General features: G+C 48.5%; 1 protein-coding gene across 1 annotated transcript in view; it reads left to right on the top strand.

The window, feature by feature from the left end:
- SLC67A1 (solute carrier family 67 member 1) overlaps positions 1 to 20,044 on the top strand; it is a 62,085-nt gene extending 42,041 nt beyond the window's left edge. Inside the window, exons 7-10 of the mRNA XM_074149496.1 lie at positions 1,124 to 1,224; positions 10,914 to 11,015; positions 14,757 to 14,877; positions 19,857 to 20,044. Coding sequence (XP_074005597.1) covers positions 1,124 to 1,224; positions 10,914 to 11,015; positions 14,757 to 14,877; positions 19,857 to 20,044 — 512 coding nt within the window. The remainder of the gene's footprint in view (positions 1 to 1,123; positions 1,225 to 10,913; positions 11,016 to 14,756; positions 14,878 to 19,856) is intronic.
- Positions 20,045 to 20,247: the final 203 nt, after the last annotated feature.

Here is a 20,247-nt window from a genome sequence, read left to right on the forward strand (position 1 = left end):
TTTGTTAGGGCATGAGTCCTCCATGGTGTTTTACTCAGCAATTTGGGGTTGTTCTCTGCACACTTCCAGGAAATGCCAACAAGATCCTTGCTGTGCTGCAGGATTAGAGACTCACTTTGCCAGGCCACAACCTCTCTTCTTAGTCCTCACACGTTGCTTCCTGGGCTCTGTTTTCTCCAGGAAAGAGAGGACCACAGCTCCCTATTTACCATCTTTGTACCTCGTCATCTGCTCTCTTCTCCTCTCCCCAGCAGGATCAGTGCTCTCCAACACACAGAGAGCCCCGATTTCTGACTGTCTTGGCCCATCTGAGGTGCACAAGACACTAGGGGAGGCAGCAGCCTCTTACCCCATACCACTCTTTGAGAGCGATGTTTTGTCATAATATTTTTAATTATTTGACAGCTCTTTGTGTACAATGGGAGCATGTGTACACGTGTCCGGTTTTGTGTACATTTGGTGGTGGGGGAAATGCACACTATTGTATTTTCATGTGAGATTAAGTGAGTGGGCATTTTCCATTATGCTTTCCAGAAATTGCCTTGATTGAAAAGCAGACCCAGCCTGTGCTCTTTCTGTCCATACTTTCCTGACTGGTTGTGTCAACACCGCTGTTGGTCCAGGGGAGCGAGAGACTTCATGTGCCACCGACATCACTGCCCAGGGGTGCAGTGAAACTGCTGTATTTAGGCTGATGTCAACAGGTTGTTTCCCAGGCAGTGTTCCCCATGGTGAAAATCTAAAGTCAGGCAAAAGGGGCAAGGAATCCAATCAGATTATTTTTATGGTTACAGTCTTGTCTGAACAAATGTTTTCTCGCTGCCTTAATGGTTAGTCTGGCTTGGGTGATAAAAATATTTACCAGTTTATAATAAACAGCTGAATCTACAGCCTACATAGTCACATTATTTTAAAGATGAAAGTAAGGGGGATAAAAAAGTTAACATTTAAAGATTAAATTACTACACTGACTTTGAATAGGATTCTGCTCATGTTTATATCCAGTCCTAGTAACCCCAGGGAGAGCTACTGACTCATACTGGAGGTGACTGGGAGTAGGGTCTGGGCCACTATATGCAGTGCAAGTATATTGATGTATGCTTTTCATTAACCCTCCCTCTAGGTTTGTTCCTGGTTATGTTTTCCATCATCTCTATGGATTTTTTTGGCTTGGAAGCAGTGGAGTCTGGATACCTGATGGCATATTTTGGTGTCCTTCAAATGGTAAGAGAAGTGGAAGTCCCCCTCTTGCCATACCACTATCTAATTTGCTACCTTTTTGACACATGCTCTCCCAAATCCAAGTGTAATAGTGACAGACAAATCCTAACTCTGCCATGTAGTACTTGGCTTCAAAACATAGAAGTGACTCCAGAAAGCTTTCTTCCCCTTGTCCCTCCTTGCAGATCTTTAAGCTGCGAAAAGGAGCTAAAATTTCTTTGGACTGATATTTTGCCCTGGTTTTTGTAACAAAACTTACATTGAAGCTGAAGTGCCTTGACTAAGGGTTTCCCTGGTGAAAGTTAGCTGATTTACATTTACTTAGTAGCGCCCTGTAAATTTATGTAAGTAGATGGTCTTACTGGTGTTTTCATGGACACCTTTAGTGTTGAGGAAGGCATCATTTCTACTGCGTGGAAACAAGCATAGCAAGCTTGCACTTAAAAAAAAAATAGGCAATGATACATGATTAGGAGAGTTGCAAAATGGGTAAAATTGAAAGTGTCAGCTGAATTAGGGAGTAGTAGGGCCAAAAAAATAAGATGCTGTATTATAGCAGAATTTTCCTTTTGGAGGAAGAGGAAGAGGCTAATAATTTTGCAGACAGACTAACAGATGGTTATAAGCAAGCCTCAAGGTAGGAATGCAAGTTAAGCAATATCCTGAAGGAGGGTGGTCTTGTTATTAAATCCGCCTTCATTTCCTGGGCATTGCCACAGAGTTCCTGTGGGATCTGGAGGAGTTTCTCATCTGGGAAATGGCAGCTTTAGTTCCTTCCCTTGTGATTTGGATTTGACTTAGTGTTACCAGTTGCTTGGGCTCTGCCCTGATCTCATCAGACCTGGGCACCTTGGCACGGCAGCTGACAAGCATGGCTGTGCATCAGCAACTGGACTCTGCAGAGTAAAACAGCTGGAGCTGAGGAGCTGGTGCCTTCACCATGTCCGTTCTGGGAGGGTGGCTTTGGACTAGCTGTCACTTAGTCCCGTGAGCTCAACAACTGCTACCAGCTGGATGTGTCCTCCCATCCAGCCTCATCAGAAAGAAAACCAATTTGCCACTGTACAGCATGGAAAGAGTGTGACAAGTGGGGTGATCGGCAGCTGCTTTCCAAAACATGCTTCTGACCCAAATTCCACTGCTAACAGAGGCTTTCCCTGTGTTAGTCTTTGTATGCTTCCACCCAGACCAGAGGCTGTAGGAATCACTCAGGTTTTAGAGGGGCCGAGTCACCTTCTGGTATCTTCTTCCCCCTTTGAATGTAGAGGGACTTCCCAACAGCTATGTTCTTAATTTAGACTTATCAGTTAAATCCCTGTTATATATGTCTACACTGAAATCAAATTTGGGGTTGTGGGTTTAGAGCCAGCTAACGTGGGCAGGCAGGGCAGGAGTGGATTCATGTTGTTAGATGGAGCTTGGACACTGCTCTTCTGTCTAGGATACCTGTCTACCTTCACTGCTATTGTTTTCCAGGTTAGTTTGGTTGAAACTACTGTAGATAAGGATGCCTGTGCCGCTGTGCTCGTGCACCCTACAAATAGAAACCTGGAAGATATGGGAATTATAGCATTCACTCTGCTTCCTAATAATAAGATGTCAGTGCTATCCAGGGACCTGACCCTTCTCACAGTCACAGGGTTTCATCCCACAGAGGACAATAATTCCTATTACCATGCTCTCACCCAGCAGTGGCCACAGGCTCAGGCAGCAGCTACTTTGCTGGGGAGTCTTTGCCTCAGGACATGTGGTGCAGAAACTAGCTTTTGTCAGCCAGGCAGTTTTCTTTCATCTGTCTGTGCAATTTCTGTCCATGTTGCTACGCAGATTCTACAGTGCATGACTGTGGACACCAGAAATATAGGAGGGGTGAAGCTGTCATATGGTACAAAGAAACTTCTCCTCTTTGTGATGCGACATTGGGGTTTGCTGCCAGAACAACAAAAAGGAAAGGGAGGAAAAAATGCATGATTTTTTTTTAAATCCCAGGACACCTGATTCCCGGTGGCAGCAAAGCCATGTGGCCCCAGAGTTTGCAAAGCAACTGCTTTCTGCTTTGTCGCTTGTTCTTTCCACTTTATCACTGGCAGTTCCAAGCTCTGCTCTGGTTTATGCAGGACCAGATCCTCAACTGATCCAAATCCAAATGATACTCTCACCATCTGCCTTTTAAATTATTGTAAAACATTAGAATTTCTGTCTTTACTTTCAAATCAGGTCTACAGCTAGAACCACCCAAAGATACCTCTTGCAGATAGTTAATGTTTTACGACTGCTTTCTGTTGGGGTTCCTCCAGTGGGAGAAGTATGCAGGGAATGCAACGAGTGCTGGCTGTGTCCTGCTGAGCCCCAGAGCTGCTTGTGTGCCTTTGTCTTGCCACAGCTGGGATTTCAGATGCATTTGTTTCTGTTGTGCAGTGAATTGATACTGCTGGAGATATAAATTCAGATTAAGGTGCAAGCAAATTCCACCAGTCTGGATGGGTGAACAGTGATTAATATCTGCTGACTGGCTTCCTCACTTCACTGAGTAAATTCTAGCTTTATTCATAAGGAATATAATGTCCTTTTCAATAATTTCATCAACCAGATCCTTAGCTTTGATTTCTCATCCCTTACTTTGCCTTTCCATAAAATATTGTGGGATTTTTCCCATTCTCCTGGGCTTGCTCTGAGACTTCCTGTTAGAGGAAACGTCCCCCTTCTGTTTGCATCCCTCTCTGGACCCGCAAATGGGTCACATTTAAAGACTTCTATAGGTGGGAGCAGATGCCACAGAAATGAAGGGGAAAATAAAAATCGAGTCAAGTCCTGTTTACTTCCAACCTCCCCATAGACATTGAACATGGTGCCTGGGAGGTTGCACAGCACGGGGGGCTGATACTACCAGTGCCGTGTCCCAGGGTCTCACCTGCTCCCAGCACACGTTGTGTGCACGAAGCGGCTCAGAGACACACTGGGAATCACACAGAGAGCAGCAACGCTTAGCTGAGCCCTTTACTTAGCTCTTCCCCAAAAGTCACGCACCAAGGAAGGCATTGCCCAGTCCACCAATTCCTGCCAACTTTTAGTAGTGGTTGCTTTGTGTTATTGTAGTTCCTATTTTTTTAATGGTATCTTCTAAAAATGAACATCTTCCTCTAGCACAGCAGGTGATGTTGCAGCCTCCTTTCCCAGCCCGACCAGTAATCCCAGGATGACTTGAATAGCGATTGACTCTTCCCACTTTCCTCTACCGCCCCGAGGATATTATGCTCCAATTGCTTAACCTAATTTTTCAACTTCTCATCCTCATTTAACCTACTGTGGTGAGAAGTAGCCAATGCACTGTAAACATCTGTTTCTCACTGTTCCTCGCATTCAAGCCAGCTGCAGAGCACCTAGAGAGGAGATTTGGAATGCCTTTGGGTCAGTCCACCTAATTTTAAGTAGGCTACTCAAGTACTTTGTCATGGATATCTCAAACACCTCTTTGCATAGGGAGATCAGAACAGAAACACCAACCCTGTGGAGGTGAGGTGTTTGTCACCTTTGCAGGCAGAGCACATTAGTTAGGACATTAGTAGCATGGCTAGTTCAGGCAGCCCTCCTGAGGGACCCCATCCAGAGCTGCCCAGCCTCACTTCATTATGCTTGGTCCTCTTCTGTCACTTGATGACCCTGCAGGCCACCCAAGGTTTGAGGGGGAACGGGGTTGGGGGTACCCTGTGTACAGCCCAAGAGGATCCTTGAAATTTGGGAAGGCAGATTCAAGGAAGGTTGAGTTTTGGAGCCCAGGAGCCTTGTGGGCTTTGGCTGCTCCCCAGAGCACCTCTCTTGGTTGCTCCCTTGCTAGGCTTCAGTTCTGTTCACATGGGAATGGTTCATGGCATTTGCCAGCGGCTAAGTGGCTCAGCTGGTGTTAGGGGTGGGTTTTGTCCTCACAAGCACTGTGCATGGAGCACCAATGACCACCGCTTATGGTGCAGGGCATCCTCGGCACCCTCTTCCCTTTGCTGAGCTGGCTGTCTGTGGCATGGTCACCCTTCACCCTCACGCTGGCAGTACATCTCCTCTTTGCCACTTGTAGCCCTGCATGGAGGGACACAGGTTGTCTTGCTGCTACTCCCAGCCTGCCTCATGGAGACCTGAGTGGCCAAAAGGTATAAGTCTGCTGATGTATTGTTGTAAAAGTTCTGATGAGAGTACCTGCCCATGGGGAATGGGGGCTTCCCAACTCTCTGGATGGAGCAGTGGCCCAGGAGCAGGCATAAATTTCCTGATCATGGTTAGTCAAAGAGCAGAGCATCCAATAGCAGAAGATACTGGAAAGTGCAGGCTTAAGCATGGTAAGGGTGGGAGAGGAGCTCCCTTCTGGGCTGGGGTTGAGCCAAACGAGGTCAGGGAAGCAAAAGTGTGTGTAGGGAGGTAGTGTTGTAGATTGTGACAAAGAGCTGCTTGATGAGGAAAAGCCATTGCTTAGAAAATGGTATATGACTGAGGCTGGAGCAGGCAGACGTCCGATGATGAAGTGAAAATAGCAAGTGGGGGGGTAATTCAAACAATCCAGGGCTCTTTGGTGATACTTGAAGCACCCTGGTAGTGTGAGGCTGTGCCAGGTGTGTCCAGGAGGAGGAGTCGAGTGGGAGATAATGAAATGAGGAGGGGAAGGCAGACAGCAGGAAGGGTTACCTCTGCTCCAGGTGTCTTGCATTGCAGATTCCATTGCTCATGATACGTTTGAAGCATCTTTATCTGATCACCAATGGGTCTCCAGGCAAGAGGTTTGAGAGCCCATCAGGGATGCAATCCCTCTGTCCTCCAGGGCTGGGCTTCCAGAGTCCTCTTGTCTCAGAAGCCATGCAAACAATTTCCCTCATATTGAATGCCTGGGAGTGTGAGATGCCGTTCAATCTCCCTTCAGAGAATAATTAATTTCATAATAATTTAAAATCATTTAACTTTGCATAATGGGCAGAAGTGGGCCTAGGCTCTGGCTTTTTTTGGAGTTGTGAGCACAATAGCATGGAGAACTTCCAGGCATAGTATCTGACTTGGAAAATGCTGCCAGAGGATTAGGTAAGTGAAATTCATGGAGTCCCTGGTTGGTATCTGAAGTCACATCTGATGCTTAGATTTCAAACCGCAGGAGGGGGTGGGGGAAGCTTTCCTTTAAGAACTTTTCTCAAAAAAAAACAAAGCAAAATGTACCAAACAAAAACTCTGTGTGGGACAAAAGGGTAGATATTTATTACCCTGAGGATCAAGAAATCATAAGACATCTGTTCTATTTACTGAATTTAAATTCATATTGTTATACAAACTCCACCTCTAGCTGTGCAGCTTCTGGAGGGACAAGTTGGTACGGAGTGATCCTGAAAAGATGAGAGAGATTCCTGGAGGAGAGATTTACATTGCGTATCATCTTATCACCAGTCTGTCCCTCTTGCTTTTTTTTTCCCCTTGCACAGCAAAAGAGATGATTAAAGAGCCAGGGATTTAATTACAGCCAGGTATGCCTAGGGGGAAAACCCACTCGGTGAAAGGACCTTGCAACAACAAACAGAAAGTTCTCCAGTTTCCTCGCTTTGAAGGATTTAAGTCTGTGGAGGGGGGTGGGTTGGAGAGGGAAAGAAAGTGATTAGGTTGGAGTTTGCAAAACACAGGGTCCTCTTCCCTGTGCAGCAAAGTGCTGCCTTCAGCAGTTTGGTCCTTGCTGTCCACTCCCTTTCCAGTCCCACCACCCTCCTGCTCCTCTGCAAGACCTCGACTACTTCCCAAGCACTTATTCGCATCACTGTGTCAGTAAAGGAATTCTCTTTTCCCCCGCCCAAGGTTTTGCACCACCTTCAGCCCATGCAGAAAAGCCTCGTAATTTTGGTTGCCCCCTGCGGTCTGCCCCAGCTGGTGCCCACCTGCGCATCCCACCCCAGCCGGCTGCGCTTGCCCTGGGAACTGCCAGCCGGGCACAATTTCAAAGGCAAGAGATATGGGTCCTGTGTGTGGGAGGCTGCCTCTGATGTGAATCATGCTATCTGCGCTAGGGATGGGGCTCTGCATCTTCTCTGCTAGACTGTATCGGCTTATCTGGGCTGCTGCGCCTGCCTCTCCAACCTTCTTGTATCTTTTCATTTCCAGGCTGTTGGGTGAAAGGGAATTTATTTTGTTGCTGGGCTCTATTAGACTTTTGATCGGGGCTGATGGAAGAATCTGTAGAAACAGCCCTGTGTCCACTGAGCATGGAGGACCAGCCAAGCACCTATGTCGCTCCTCTAACCTCCACCAATGAGGTTAGATACTTGCGGGTGCCAGTCCTGCTCAGCAGCAGCTCCATGCAGCAAGGCTAGTGCTTCACCGTTCAAGTCTTCCAAAAACTAGCACCTTCAAACCTTCAAACAGCAACAATCTTTTCCATCCTGCAAGGAATTCCTGAAATTTGTTAATGAGATTAACAATAAAATGGGCAATTGGCGCTTCTAAGCACATGAAAGCTGCTGCCTTCCCAGAACTCAAATACAGTGGTAGAAATAAAGAGTATTTTTCTACATGATCAGCTGAACTAGTGTAACGATTCCTCAGTTTGGTGAATCCAGCATAACAACAGGGAGAGATTTGGCTGTTCTTATGCATTTATTGGGAGACTTATTTGCCTTTAAAGAAGGAGAGGGGGAAGGAGAAAAAAGATGAGTTGGTTTATCCTGTGACATGTGTACACAGCCACGGGCAGTGCCTGTTATTTCACTTGCAAACAATTTCCTCTCTCTTTTGTTTATTGATGACAGAAGGCATCCCAGCCAGGTACACTGGCTCTTCCCCGACTTCAAAGGAGGTCAGGTTACAAAGGCAAGCACCATCCAGGCAAAATGAAATGCAGGCGGGGAAGGCCCATCACAGTCAGTCTCAAGGGGAGGTTTCGTGCAAGGGAAAAGCCCAGAACACGGCAGCAGGAATAAAAATAAGGATAAATATCATTGCTGCCTCTTCAGTGCCACCAGGGCTTGTCCATGGGAGCAGTGATGGCTAAGTCATCTGGGATGCCACTGCTACTCCCTGGCAATTGCAACACAGGTCCAAAACCTTACATGGGAGAGTGCACATGAACAACCTTTTGCTTCCTCCTTCCCAAATGTGCCTGTGCAGGTGGCTGCCGCTCATGCAAACCAGGGGACTGTGCACCCAGGGAAAATTGAAGGCTGGAAGTAATGGGGTTTCAGGTCTCAATTCAGACTGGAAGTGAGGCCAGAGCTCCCAGTGACTGGAAATATTATCCAGTGCCTAAATGAAGGTGTTGGTGTTTGATAGTTTCCAAAATCAAGACGATGGACCTTGCCTGCCCGGGGTTTATGGCTGGATCAGCAGCGACCATGCTGGGGAGGGAATCTGGCAACCCAGATAAGCAGTGGGGAGGCTGTAGTCTGTACAATCCAAGGATGGCTGCTCATCCCTGAGGGGAAAGCAGGTGACTTGGGCTGATGCTTGTCCTAGGAAAAAGTCCCATTGCTCAGTTGGTTGGTTCAGCAGTGGTGTTCTACCTCATGCTCGTATTGCCATAGCCCAAGTGATGGGGAAGCCCATGCTGAATGCCAGCCTTGGCACAAGGACTGTCCCCCTGCTCCACTCACTCTGGGACAGCCCTGGTAGCCTCTGGTCTGCCTATCTTCAGGTCTTGCCTGCTCTGAGCCTGGCTTTGCTGCAGCAGCACTTGTTCCCAATGTTTAGATGCTTGCATGTAGTGACAGAGAGGTTTTTTGGGTACGCCACTCCCGTGGCAATCAGATCAGGCTGCTTTGGGATGCTGCTGATGATATACCCCAATGATTCAAGGAAGGGCAGGAACCAGGCTGCATCTGCACAGTGTATCCCGATTAAATACACTGTTCAAGTCCGGGCAAATTGAGAAATATTTTCTTTCCTCCGGTGGCTCAGCAGAGCCAAACTGGGGTTCGGGTGATGCCACCGCTGAGTCAAGCGATGCCCTGTGATGGGGCTCAGCCCCCATCCCACGTGACTCAGCACAGCCCTGGCCGGGGCAAGCCAGCGGGAGGGACTGGGAAGTTGCAAAAAGTTAATGACGATTCTTCGTTTTAGGAGTGCTCAGCTTAATGAAGTGTTACTCAGCGGCTCCTCCACCCACCTCCCGAATAGGGACTGCCAGGGCTGGTATCAGCCTCCTCCCGTGTCCACAGCAGGGCTTTTAGCTGGGATGACTCACGTCATCCCATGCATTGTCCGAGCATCACACCACAGCAGGTCCGTCAGTGTCCCCGTGACCGCTTGGCGGGTGACACGACCCAGGAGAGACACGCGGGGCCTGTGACACCATCACACGGCAACTGGGCACACATGAGCCAAGCTCTCAAGCCTTGCCCAAGGGTGGGGATGGGGACAAAAAGGAGGCAGGAAAAACATTTGCTGGTAACAAAAATGTCTGCTTGCTGCAATGTGCTCGTGTCAAAAAAGGATTGTGCTCTGAAACAAAGTGAAAAGTCAAATTTGACGCTTTCCATTAAGTTGTAACTTGTTGGAAATACATTCAATTTATAGCTATTGTGCTTTATGTCAACTTTATTTTATTTTCACTCCGTTGCTATTTACTTTTTGCTTTTTCATTTTATTTTAATAATTAAATTGCATTTTCTGGACTGCTTGTCATTTCATTTTAAAAATTTTCTTATTAATTATGCACTCATTTCCTTTCAGTTGAGTTTGGATTTCACCCTTAAGACTAACATAGTAAGGCTGAGCATAGCTCTTTCCAGGTCCAAGTGGAGCACCGAGGTATTCTGCAGGCTGGACTGCCATTGAAATGAAGCCATCATGCCAAACAAAGCATTTTGAACTAGAGCTCTTCTTTCAAGTCAGAGGGGTTTTCACTTGGATCGAACAAACCCTTTCAAGGCAGGGAAAACTTGGTAGATTCCTATCTGTCCCTCTCATGAAATGCAGTCTGCAGGCTTCATTTTCACAGCAATCTCTTCCAGCCTCTGTCCTCTCTTGTCTGCTTGGGCCAGTGTCACCTGAAGTATGGGAGATGCTGAACACAGAAATAAAGGAGGGAATCTTAGCTCTACAAAGCACTGGAAAAGCCAAATGCTTCCTGCAACTTAAGTTTTTCCTGCTCCTCCTTCCCTCCCCCCCAGTTTTTATTTAAAGTCTGTAAAACCAGTTCCCCGTCCCTCACATCTGCGCATACTGCTGGGGCTGGGTATTAGCATCTCTGTCATACTTGTTTCCTGTCTAAAAATGATGAACCGCCCAATTTGTATATTTATAGTTTAAAATAATGGCAAGAGAAGGTACAGGAAAGGAGGCATTTTTCTCCTCTGCACACAAACGTACAGTTTTTCTTTGGACGGACTTGCCAAGATTCAAGATCTTAGTATTAATTGCATTTCATAAAAACATCACGAGTTAGTTAGATTCATTTGTATCTGCAAGTGTCTTTAGAAAGTTTCAATCACTGCTGGTGAGTAGGCAGTGATAGTAAACTCGGGCAGGCACCCTGAGTAAAGAATTTCAACTGATGCTTGAAATACAGGATTGTGTCTTCCAGCCATTCACTGTGACAGTGAGGTCTCTTTTTCTCCAAAAAAAGCAAGGAAATAACCCATTTTCTGCCTTTCATTTGCTTGAAACGCTGTAGCAGTTCTCTTTTGAGCTTATTTAAACTGTTATACTTCGGGCTTAATGATGCTCATGTGCATCTTTCCCAGGTTATCCAGGGTCTGGTTGTTGGAAAACTCACTAACCACTGCACAGAGAGGAGCCTGCTCAGACTCAGCGTCTTCGTCTTCGCCGGCGTGGGCCTAGGCATGGTAAGGTTTGGCATCAAATCATCCACAGTGCCTTTTAATAACACAGTGACACGAGGTCCATGAGAGCTGGCTGCAAGCTCTACCCCTTGAAAAGCCACCACCAGCTTTGCTGGGTGGTCCCTGGGGGAGGAACCAGCTCTCCTGGGCCTCTGTGCAAACAGAGCAGCACTCAGCGTTAAGTACCACGCCAAATAACGATAAAAAGCCGCATAATAGTTACAGGGATTAAAAAAAAAAATTAATCTCACACAGAAACTCGTTAAGTCCCGCCTGAGTCACTAGATTTGTACAGAATTCCTGCCCTCAGTCTTGTCAGTGACTGCATTTCCTGAACTACCCAGAAAGTAAATGAAGATTATGGGGGAGGGAATCATTGTGGTTGTACGCTGTTGCGAGACAGCAGAGGTTGTGTGCTTTTCTTCTGGGGCAAATTATCTTTGCCTAATTCCCCTAAGCTGAGAGTATTTGGGGAAGGAGGTAGCAAGGCAGTAATTTTGTTCCTCCCTTTTGGGATGAGCGATGCTACCCATTGCCAGTTGTGTCTGCATGGGCAACAGTAAATGCCAATCTCAAATGGTAATTGGAAAACCGAGTTGACGTAGGCAGCTCTGCTGGTAATCGTGTTTGCTCAGATAAGCCACACTCGGGGAACCAATAGCTCTCCCAGGCGATGGGTACGGAGGAAGGGTGCACACCAGTCCCCATCAGCGAGATGGGCCCAAAGGACGATTGAGCCTCCTCAGCCTTTTGATGTTCCCTGCAGGATTTGGCCTCGAGCCTTGCTAGTGGGACACCAGTGCTCCTGCCGGGGCGAGTAGGATGGGTGCTGTTCCCACAACCACACCACAGCCACAGGGAGGTCAGGGCCAAATCCTGGAGGGAATTGAGGCTCTTGTTTCCCAGCTACACGGATGAGATGAGGCACCTATGCAGCTTTGCTAATCAGAGGCTAAGTCACATGTCCGAGATGAGACTGGGAAGGGAGGATGGATGCAGATGAAGGATTGGCTTTGCAGATGGATTTTGGGGCTCACGGAGGTGCTGCCAGGTGGTGGGATGCTCGGGAAGGGTTCCTCCTGGCTGGTGTCACATGCTTTTGGCTGGCATCCGTGTGCCACCTTAGCATGGAACATCTGCACAGGGCTTGGTGCTCCTGAGCATGGCCCAGGAAGGGCTTTGAAAGTCTCACCATTGATTTTTGTTCATGGGTGGGAGCAATTAGGAGGGACCAAGATGGACCTGGCCCATATGGAGCACCTCCAACAGGGTGCAGAGCAGGCTGCCACGGGGACTGCCTCCGAAGCCAAGGCCCAGTCCCATGGGAATCAGGCAGAGGGGCAACATGGAGTAAATGGCTTTTGTGCGCTGATGTCTCACAGAAAGGGAAGGCTGGAGGTAGGAGAGGAAACCTCACTGGCAGAGGAAGGACACATGGGGCAGCCCAGCTTGCAGTGTCTAAAGCCCCAATGCGGGGAGGCTCACATCAGCTGTGCAGGGAGGGAAGCCAGGAAGGGAAATCATTTTATAGTTGGCAATTACACCAAGCCCGGAGGGCTGTGGACATCCTGACAGCACGGGCCTGGGGACAAGGGTCAGCGATTACTTCCCACGAGAACTATTCATAGGCAAACGCAGCTGTGATCCTCTTCACTGAGGATGCCTTATTAAAAAGTGCTCTGTTGAGTGGCTGCTGAGAAAACATCCGTTTCTGGGGTGGCTTTCTGTCTTGGCGGGGACGACTGCCGTCACAGCAGCAGGACCCAAATTCAGAGATTAATGCATGAAGCTTTTAATCCTGCACAGTCTGCCGGTGAAGGAGCATCCCACCCACTGTGCCCTTGCTGCATCTGGCCTCCAAACGAAGCAGAACCCCTCCCCAAAGGATGGAAGTGATGAGAAAAGCTAGCTGTTAATAAGAGACACTCTGAAACCCATCTTCATATCACTGGGAGATGGGCTGAAGTATTTTTAGAAGGCGAGCACTGATGGCAGCAGACGGACAGACTGACAGCAGTGCAGTTGGGAAGAGGTTGCAGAATGTTCCCAGCAATTGGCAGCTGGAGAAGGGAAGGGGTGGGCTGGGAGCTTCACAATAACACCTGGAAAAGGAGAGGAGGGGAGAGCCGGTGTCTGATCTGCAGATGCAAGCAGGGAGTGTGTGGGCAGGGGTGTAGGAGGGCTTGGCGGTTGCAACAGGGAAGTTTTTCTCTTTGTCTGAAGGCACGGCTGTGCCTCGTCCTGCCTCGCTGCCTGCATTTCCCAGGCATTTGCTTTTTGAGCCTGTCTGCTGAAACTCCTGGTTCTGCCTCCCTCACCTGAAAAATGCCATCAGATCTGCTCAGGTCAAAAAGACCGCTTCCTACCCAGTGGCTGAGGAGTAGCAGAGACCGGGCTCTGCCTTGCTCAGTCCTTTCTGAGTCCCAGAGGAGTGAGGAGCCATTTCCCCTGGTTTTACAGGAGGCACAGATGTGTCTCTGCTCTTTTCTGCTCGCTTGCTTCAGCCCATGAGGGAATTCATACAAGGCAGGGGAGAGTTAAAGCTGTTTTTTCCTACAAGCTCTGCAAAGTTGTCCTGCAATGACATTTGCCCTAGCAAGGAATTATTCTCCCTCTGTCTGAATGTTTATGTACCAAATACCTGTTCCCTCTGTCTTTGTTCTCCTGTTCCTTAATCAGAGGTGCCTAGGTCTTAACCAAAACGTAGGCAAAGAGCCCCTCAGAGGAGAGAAACCTGACTGTATGTGAGTCTAGAGGGAAGCTAGAAATAAACCTCAGTATTTCCAAGTCATTAGTGAGCAATGTCTCTGGGCTGCTCCATCTTCTGTAGCCGAGAGGCAGGGACCAGATCTTACGAGAGAGAACTCCATAGAATGAAACTTCTGGCTAAACCAGTGACAGAAATGTTTTCCAGCCGCAATAACACACCTTGAGACACAGGTGAGGGCAGGAGACTTGCAAGAAAGGGGGAATTTCCTTTCCATGCCCCAGAGAAATCCATTCATTTGACCAGCAGGGCTTGTGAATGAGCCGAGAGCCGCTCTAGCCCCACAGCTTAGGGAGCTTCACCGCTTTTGTTTCAGTATTAAACAGCTGGAGGGATGTCTCCGCTAAGAATATGTGCAATAACAAAATCATTACTCTCCCTAATTATGCTCGCTAATGTGCACTTATGGCCAGAAGACCTATTCCAGATTACTGAATTCTGTGAATTTATTAGCGAGGAAGCAGCAGAACAGGATTAGAAATCCCAAAGGTACGACGTTACACAATACACCGTGCTCATTTATTTTGACAAGCTCAGTTTAGTTTTAATTATTTATGATAATGAACTGAAATGCCTTCTCTAGGCTGTTTTGTATAAGTAATGGAGGCTTCCTGAAGTACACCACATGCATCTGCTGTTCAATGTTTCCTCGGGAATTGGACAAGAGACAGAAGACGGGGGAAGGGTGCGGGGCCGTCACTAATTCCCAGACGCTAAAAATACCCACAGCAGTGCCGGAGAAACATGCTGCCAGATTGTAGGGTATCATTTTTTACTTGCACTGCATGCTTGGAATAATTCGCTGCAGACAAGTGGTGGGCTGTGAAAAACCCTGCACCATCATGTATCAGTTGTGGCTCCCACAATTTACCTAAGCGATGGGTTTGGCTCGTGATGTTTTTCTAGGTTGTTTCTTGCCACAAAGTCACCTCTTGTGCTCTCTAATGATCCATGGTCCATTTTGTCCTGTCCCTTAGGCCCTGATGAGGACTGTGTGGCACTACTGCATCATTGCAGTGCCACTGATGTTTGCATTCAGCATGTTGGGCACCATCACCGACAGCATCCTCACCAAGGCCGTCCCCTCCTCTGACACGGGTAAGACTCATCAAAAAAGATCAGACTGGTCTTTTCTCATTTTTGAGTCCAGCAGGTACTTTCCAGCTGACATCACCACCATCGAGTGCTGGGCCACACTTATGGCGAATGCCCAATTGCCCAGAAAATCTGATTTGGCAGTTGAATACAGTGGGTGTCAGCAGAGCGGATGAATGGGGACCAGTGGGGCTAATACAAGATGAAGTTGAACAACATTGAGCAAACATCCCGTGACCCAGTACTCCTGGTCCTGTGCTGACATCCGTAGTGCCAGACACATTAAAGGAAGCCTCTCCCAAACTCTCCTTTCCACATGAACCCAAGATATGTTCAAGAAAAAAACTCAACAACGTGCTTTTGCACCGTGAGGGTGACCAATGGGGCTGTTCATTCACACCTGTTAACTTAGGGCATCTCTGGAGGGTATTCTGGGTCGCTCTTTGGAAAGATATTTTGCCTGATGTGGTAATTGCCCCCCTTTCTACATTTTGGCCATGTTTCAGTCAACGAGTTACCATATTCCTCTGTACAAGGGGGCTGAGATGCAATGGTAGACACACAAATCTTTATTCCTGGGGTTTTTCCTCTGTTGACTAAGGAAATATGCCTACATTATTGTCATGGGAGCCTTGCTGAGTTTGTCCCAGAATGGAGCTGGGTTAATCCAGCTTGGTGTCTTTTGCTTAAGCTCTTTCAGTGTTCACTCCCCAGGCTGCATTCACCAGGAACCTGAGAGTTTCTCTGCTCTAGCTGAGACTTTCTGGGATGCCAGCCTGCACCCTTCACCTTCCCTAGCAGCCATGCCAGCTCTGTGTAGACCCTACAAGCATGGGAGTTATAGTTTGCACAGCCCATTAGTGAAGTTTATAAAGCACTTTTGGGATGCTTCTGGATGAAGAGCTTTTCTAAATGTCACTTCAGTAGTTTATTTGTAGAGCTGAATACTGTATCTCCTACAAATGCTGGGAGCCTGTGATTTCCGAGTGGGATAATTCTACCTGGGAGGACCACTTAGGTTAGGTCCTGGGGAGGTGAGGACTGGGGATGTCCCAGCCCCTCTGCTCAGATGGGAAGAAAATCTGCTGTTTCATGAGTTGGAGTGATGTTCATGAGAGGAGGAAGAGCCAGGGGGGAAGGGCACCAAGAAGCTTTGGCATGTACAGCCGAGCTGGAATTCATCCAGGCTCTTCTGAAAGGGACTTTGTGAGGAAAACCAGAGCACTGCTTGGCTTTTAAAGCCTGGAGGCAAGCTTCGGTCAGAGAGGAAAATGCCTTACCCTGCTCCCTGCTTGCGTATGTTGTTAGGTCAGCCTGCGCCTTGGCGGGACTGACAGTCTCTGCATGGCAGGCAGGACGGCAGGGCAGGATGGAGGCAGCCTGCAGAGTGACTTTGATAGGCAGGAGGGGCTCATGGGACATCAGAAGAACCATGGGCTGTTTGGGGCTTTCTTCTGCCTGTCCATCCTGGGTTGATGCCATGCCAAGTGCTACTACAAATTGCAGAGTTATGTCTGGCTCTAAACTGGGCATGACGACAAGGATGCTGCTGGCACAGAGTACTGTGGCACTGGAAGAAAACTTTGTCTCCACCACTCCTCCCTGGTCTTTCAAACCCCACTTCCTCCTTGCAACGTTTTTGAGGAAAGAGGCATCTGATGGCTTTGTGCTTGTTTTGAACGCAGCCGGGCAGAGACCGGGGCGAAGGCAGGAATGCCTGACACAGCAGAGCCATGTCCCGGCGAGCTGCCTCTCCACCACAGCAGCTGCAGCAGTGGTGGCGTGGGTGTCTCGCAGAGAAATGCGGCTATTAAAATGCCTGCCATCCGTCTCAGGCCGTGGGTGGCACCCCGCAACGGCTGCTCCACCCGTACAGCAGCTAAAAGGCTGCTCCTTCCTATGCAAGCCCAAGATCAGCTCTGCAAAGCGAGCACTTTGGTGGCATATTAGAAATCCCCACTTTTCTAACAGCATGAAAATCTGGCTTTTTGTAAAAGCCTCGCTGTCACCGTGTCAAAAACCTGAGCGATAGCTTGCAACAATTTTTAGTTAATGCACGGAAATCACACATTGGGAATTTGCCTTGGGAAACATCACTTTTGAGGCTTGCTGCTGTCTTTTCTTGATGTTTTTGCCAGCCTGGGGCCAGCAGAGCCCATGGAGGTTTTTCTTTGGGCCAGTGAGAAACTTTCCAGGGAGGTAGAGGTTGGGCTGAGCTCAGGTGTCCATTCTCATTGTAGGTTTGGAACGGATGGGGTGTTGCAGGAGGGATAACCCGTCCGCCCTTGCTAGACACTGAGTCACTCGTCCTTGCCTTTTAAATAGGTGTCTCAGAAAGGGAGCAGTGGGACATAGGATGGCACCATCCCTTGCACCTATCATCCTGCTTCAGGACCAATGCTGATGAGTTTGCTACTTGTTCTTTGCTTATGGCCGGGGCTTTGCACTGAAGGGAAGAGAGCGGAAATGATTTCATTCGTTTCCCTTTGATATTTTTTTTCCCCCTCTCCTCATCTTCAAAGGCAGGAAGAGAAAATTCCGCCCCACGTGCACGTGCTGTTCAGCTGGGGCGTGTGAGCTGGTGGGAGGGCAGCCCCCAGCCTCCCAACCCCAGCCCCAGCATCCACACAAGCACTCCTTGTCAGCCCCGGTCCCTCCTTGAGAATGGAGGTCTTGTTTCTGTGCAGAGCCCCCCGCCCTCCGGGGAAAGAGGGAGGGAGGAAGCCTGGCAGAGCCTCCCTGACTAATGGGCCCACGTTTCATGATTTTATTTGCACGTCAGAGGCAAAACCTTAGGAGGAGAGCTTGTAGCCAGGCAGGGCTTGGCACATTGAAACCCCCAGCTTTGCTCGGGCTTTGCTGGTTTGAAAGCGGCCGCTGGTGGCGATGACCTAATCGTTAAATTAGGCCCTGCAATTACCCCGCGGGCATGAGGCTGATCTGGGCCAGCATCATCATTTGAGTGCAGCAACAGGATGTGAGTTGGAACGGAGGGCGAGCCGGGGCGCTCTGGTACAGCAGAGGGTGGGAAGAGGGATGGAGCCACCCGGCCTGGGGAGCCGCCAGCACCCAACCCTGAAACCTGCCGGAGGAGAGGAGGGCTGGGGCAGAGGGGAGGATGGGCACCCAGCCGGGACGGGTCATGCCAGGTATGGGAAAAGGGGGGAAAAAAAGCTGGGGAGGGAGGAAAAAAAAGGCAGGGAAGGTTCAGAAAGTGGGATAGCCGTGATGAAGAAGGTGAGAATGTGCGCTGGCAGAGCTGTGCAAAGCAACACAGGGATTTTTCTGCTGATGTGGTGACTTGTCCCAGTTAAAGGTCTTGCCTTAAATGAGATCCATCACATATGCAGCTTTAAACAGAGCTAGGGTCACACTGGAGAACTGAGAGTTACAACGTCCCGAAACTCAAGAGCGTCTGACACAAGGGATCTAATTTAAGCCCATTAAATAGAAATTATCTTTCTCAGCAACATGTTGGAGAAGTGCAGAGAGAGAGCCCAGCCTTTTAAGAAAATGGATTTCTGCTCCAGAAAAAAAAAAAAAAGGAAAGGAAAAAAAGTGCCTCCTCAATCATAAGAGCCAGTTTGACAATTGTACGTAGTAATTAGTTTAATTCAAATACCTAGAGGGGAAAAAATAATTGCAAAACCCACCCAGAAAGTTTGGTGGTTGTGGGATGGTTCCCATTGGCAAAGGGTCAAGGCGAGGTCCCACCCATCACCTTTGTGTTCCCATGCGCGGGAGGAGTGCTCGGCAGCGCTTCCCGGGAGATTTCCCTCTCCGCATGGCTACGCCCTCAGCTCGGGCTCATTGCACAAGTATTTTAAGCATGCTGATAAAAGCCCAGCAGTTGCTGGCCGGCACTACGCAAACACCTGGCTACCTCTTCTCTCCTGGAGCCAGAGATCATTTCCCCATGGCTATCCACGTTGGGTATTGCACTCGGCTTCACATCTTCTTCCAGGCATCCTCCTCATCCTTCCCAGGCACTGCTGGCCTTGTGGGGTGACAGTGCTTCAACGCATGTCTTGGTGGAAAGTTGATGCCAACAGCCCAAATAATCATACTGATATTAAAAAAAAAAAACAATTGCAAACATAATTTCAGAGCAGGGCACAAGTTTCTTCCATATGTTACCAGCTTGCCGTTCCTCCCAGTTTTGGAGGCTAATGATTTTCTGGCCAGCCAGGTATTTTCTGCTCCCCTGAGTGGTAGCCCGTCCTGCACGAAGACTGCAGGGCAAAGAGCATGCTGGATGCATGGGGGCCATCTTTGCATCCCATGGGACATCCTGGCCACCCATCTGTGCATGGAAAAAAACCAAAATCCTGCTTTTGCTAAACTGGAGGTACTTCCCCATCCACCGAGTTCCTGTTAATGATGCAAATGGGAGAGCTGCTGGAGGGGAAACCGGCCCAGCCGGGTGAAGGGCTTGCATTTCCATCCAAATTGAAATATCCGTTCTTTTTGCAAGGGAGGGTGGGGGGAGTATCTCAAGGTGGTTCAGTCTTTATCTGTGGTTTTATTTATTTATTCTTAAAGACCTAGTTAGACTTAAGCCTCTCACTCCTGCTAAGCCCTCAAGAGCTGTTCCTCTGTCCCACACCTGCAGTAGTTACCAGCCCTGCTGGGTGCGATGTTCAGAAGCATCTCCATGGGCCAAAGGCTTCCTTGGTCCCTGGTGAAGGCAGTGGTGAGCACTGGCTTGCTTTTTGAGCAGCATTATGGTTATCCGGACCACTCAGTAAAGAGCTGAGTTGGAGCATGGCGGAAACTCGTCCCCACGCCTCCAGGAGTCCTTAGCCTTAACAAACCCTAATTGGACCTCTATGAATTAATGCAAGAGATTATGTGAAGTGATTTGCTACTACTGCAGGGGAATGCCATCAGGGACAATGGGGCTCCCACACACTCTTCTCCACTTTCCCATCCCAAGACTTGCCCTCACCCTGATGTCTGCCTGTCTCTGCCGTCTCTCCCAGGTACCATGCTTGGGATTTGTGCCTCGGTGCAGCCCTTGACCCGGACTGTCGGCCCCACCATCGGTGGAGTTTTATACAAACAATTTGGAGTCTCCTCCTTCGGCTATTTACAGCTAATTGTCAATATAGGTTTGTTTATTTACCTTTTAAAGAGTAAAATCCCACTGAGCGAGATGAAAAACCAATAACTCAGCTGCAAGAAAGTAACCCACCCTCACTTTTTTCATAGAACTAAAGATGATCTTGAGTTGTATTTTTGATTCCATAAACCTGTGTTATGGTAAACCTGGAATAAAACCGTTGGAACAATACCTTGCCTTTCATCAACATTTGCATCTAGTATCCAGAGTAAGGGACAGATTGGTTTGCAAAGGCCTTGGAGCCATGCTGG

This window comes from Numenius arquata, chromosome 6 (genome assembly GCF_964106895.1).
Source record: "Numenius arquata chromosome 6, bNumArq3.hap1.1, whole genome shotgun sequence".
In the NCBI taxonomy this organism is placed as follows: Eukaryota; Metazoa; Chordata; class Aves; order Charadriiformes; family Scolopacidae; genus Numenius; species Numenius arquata.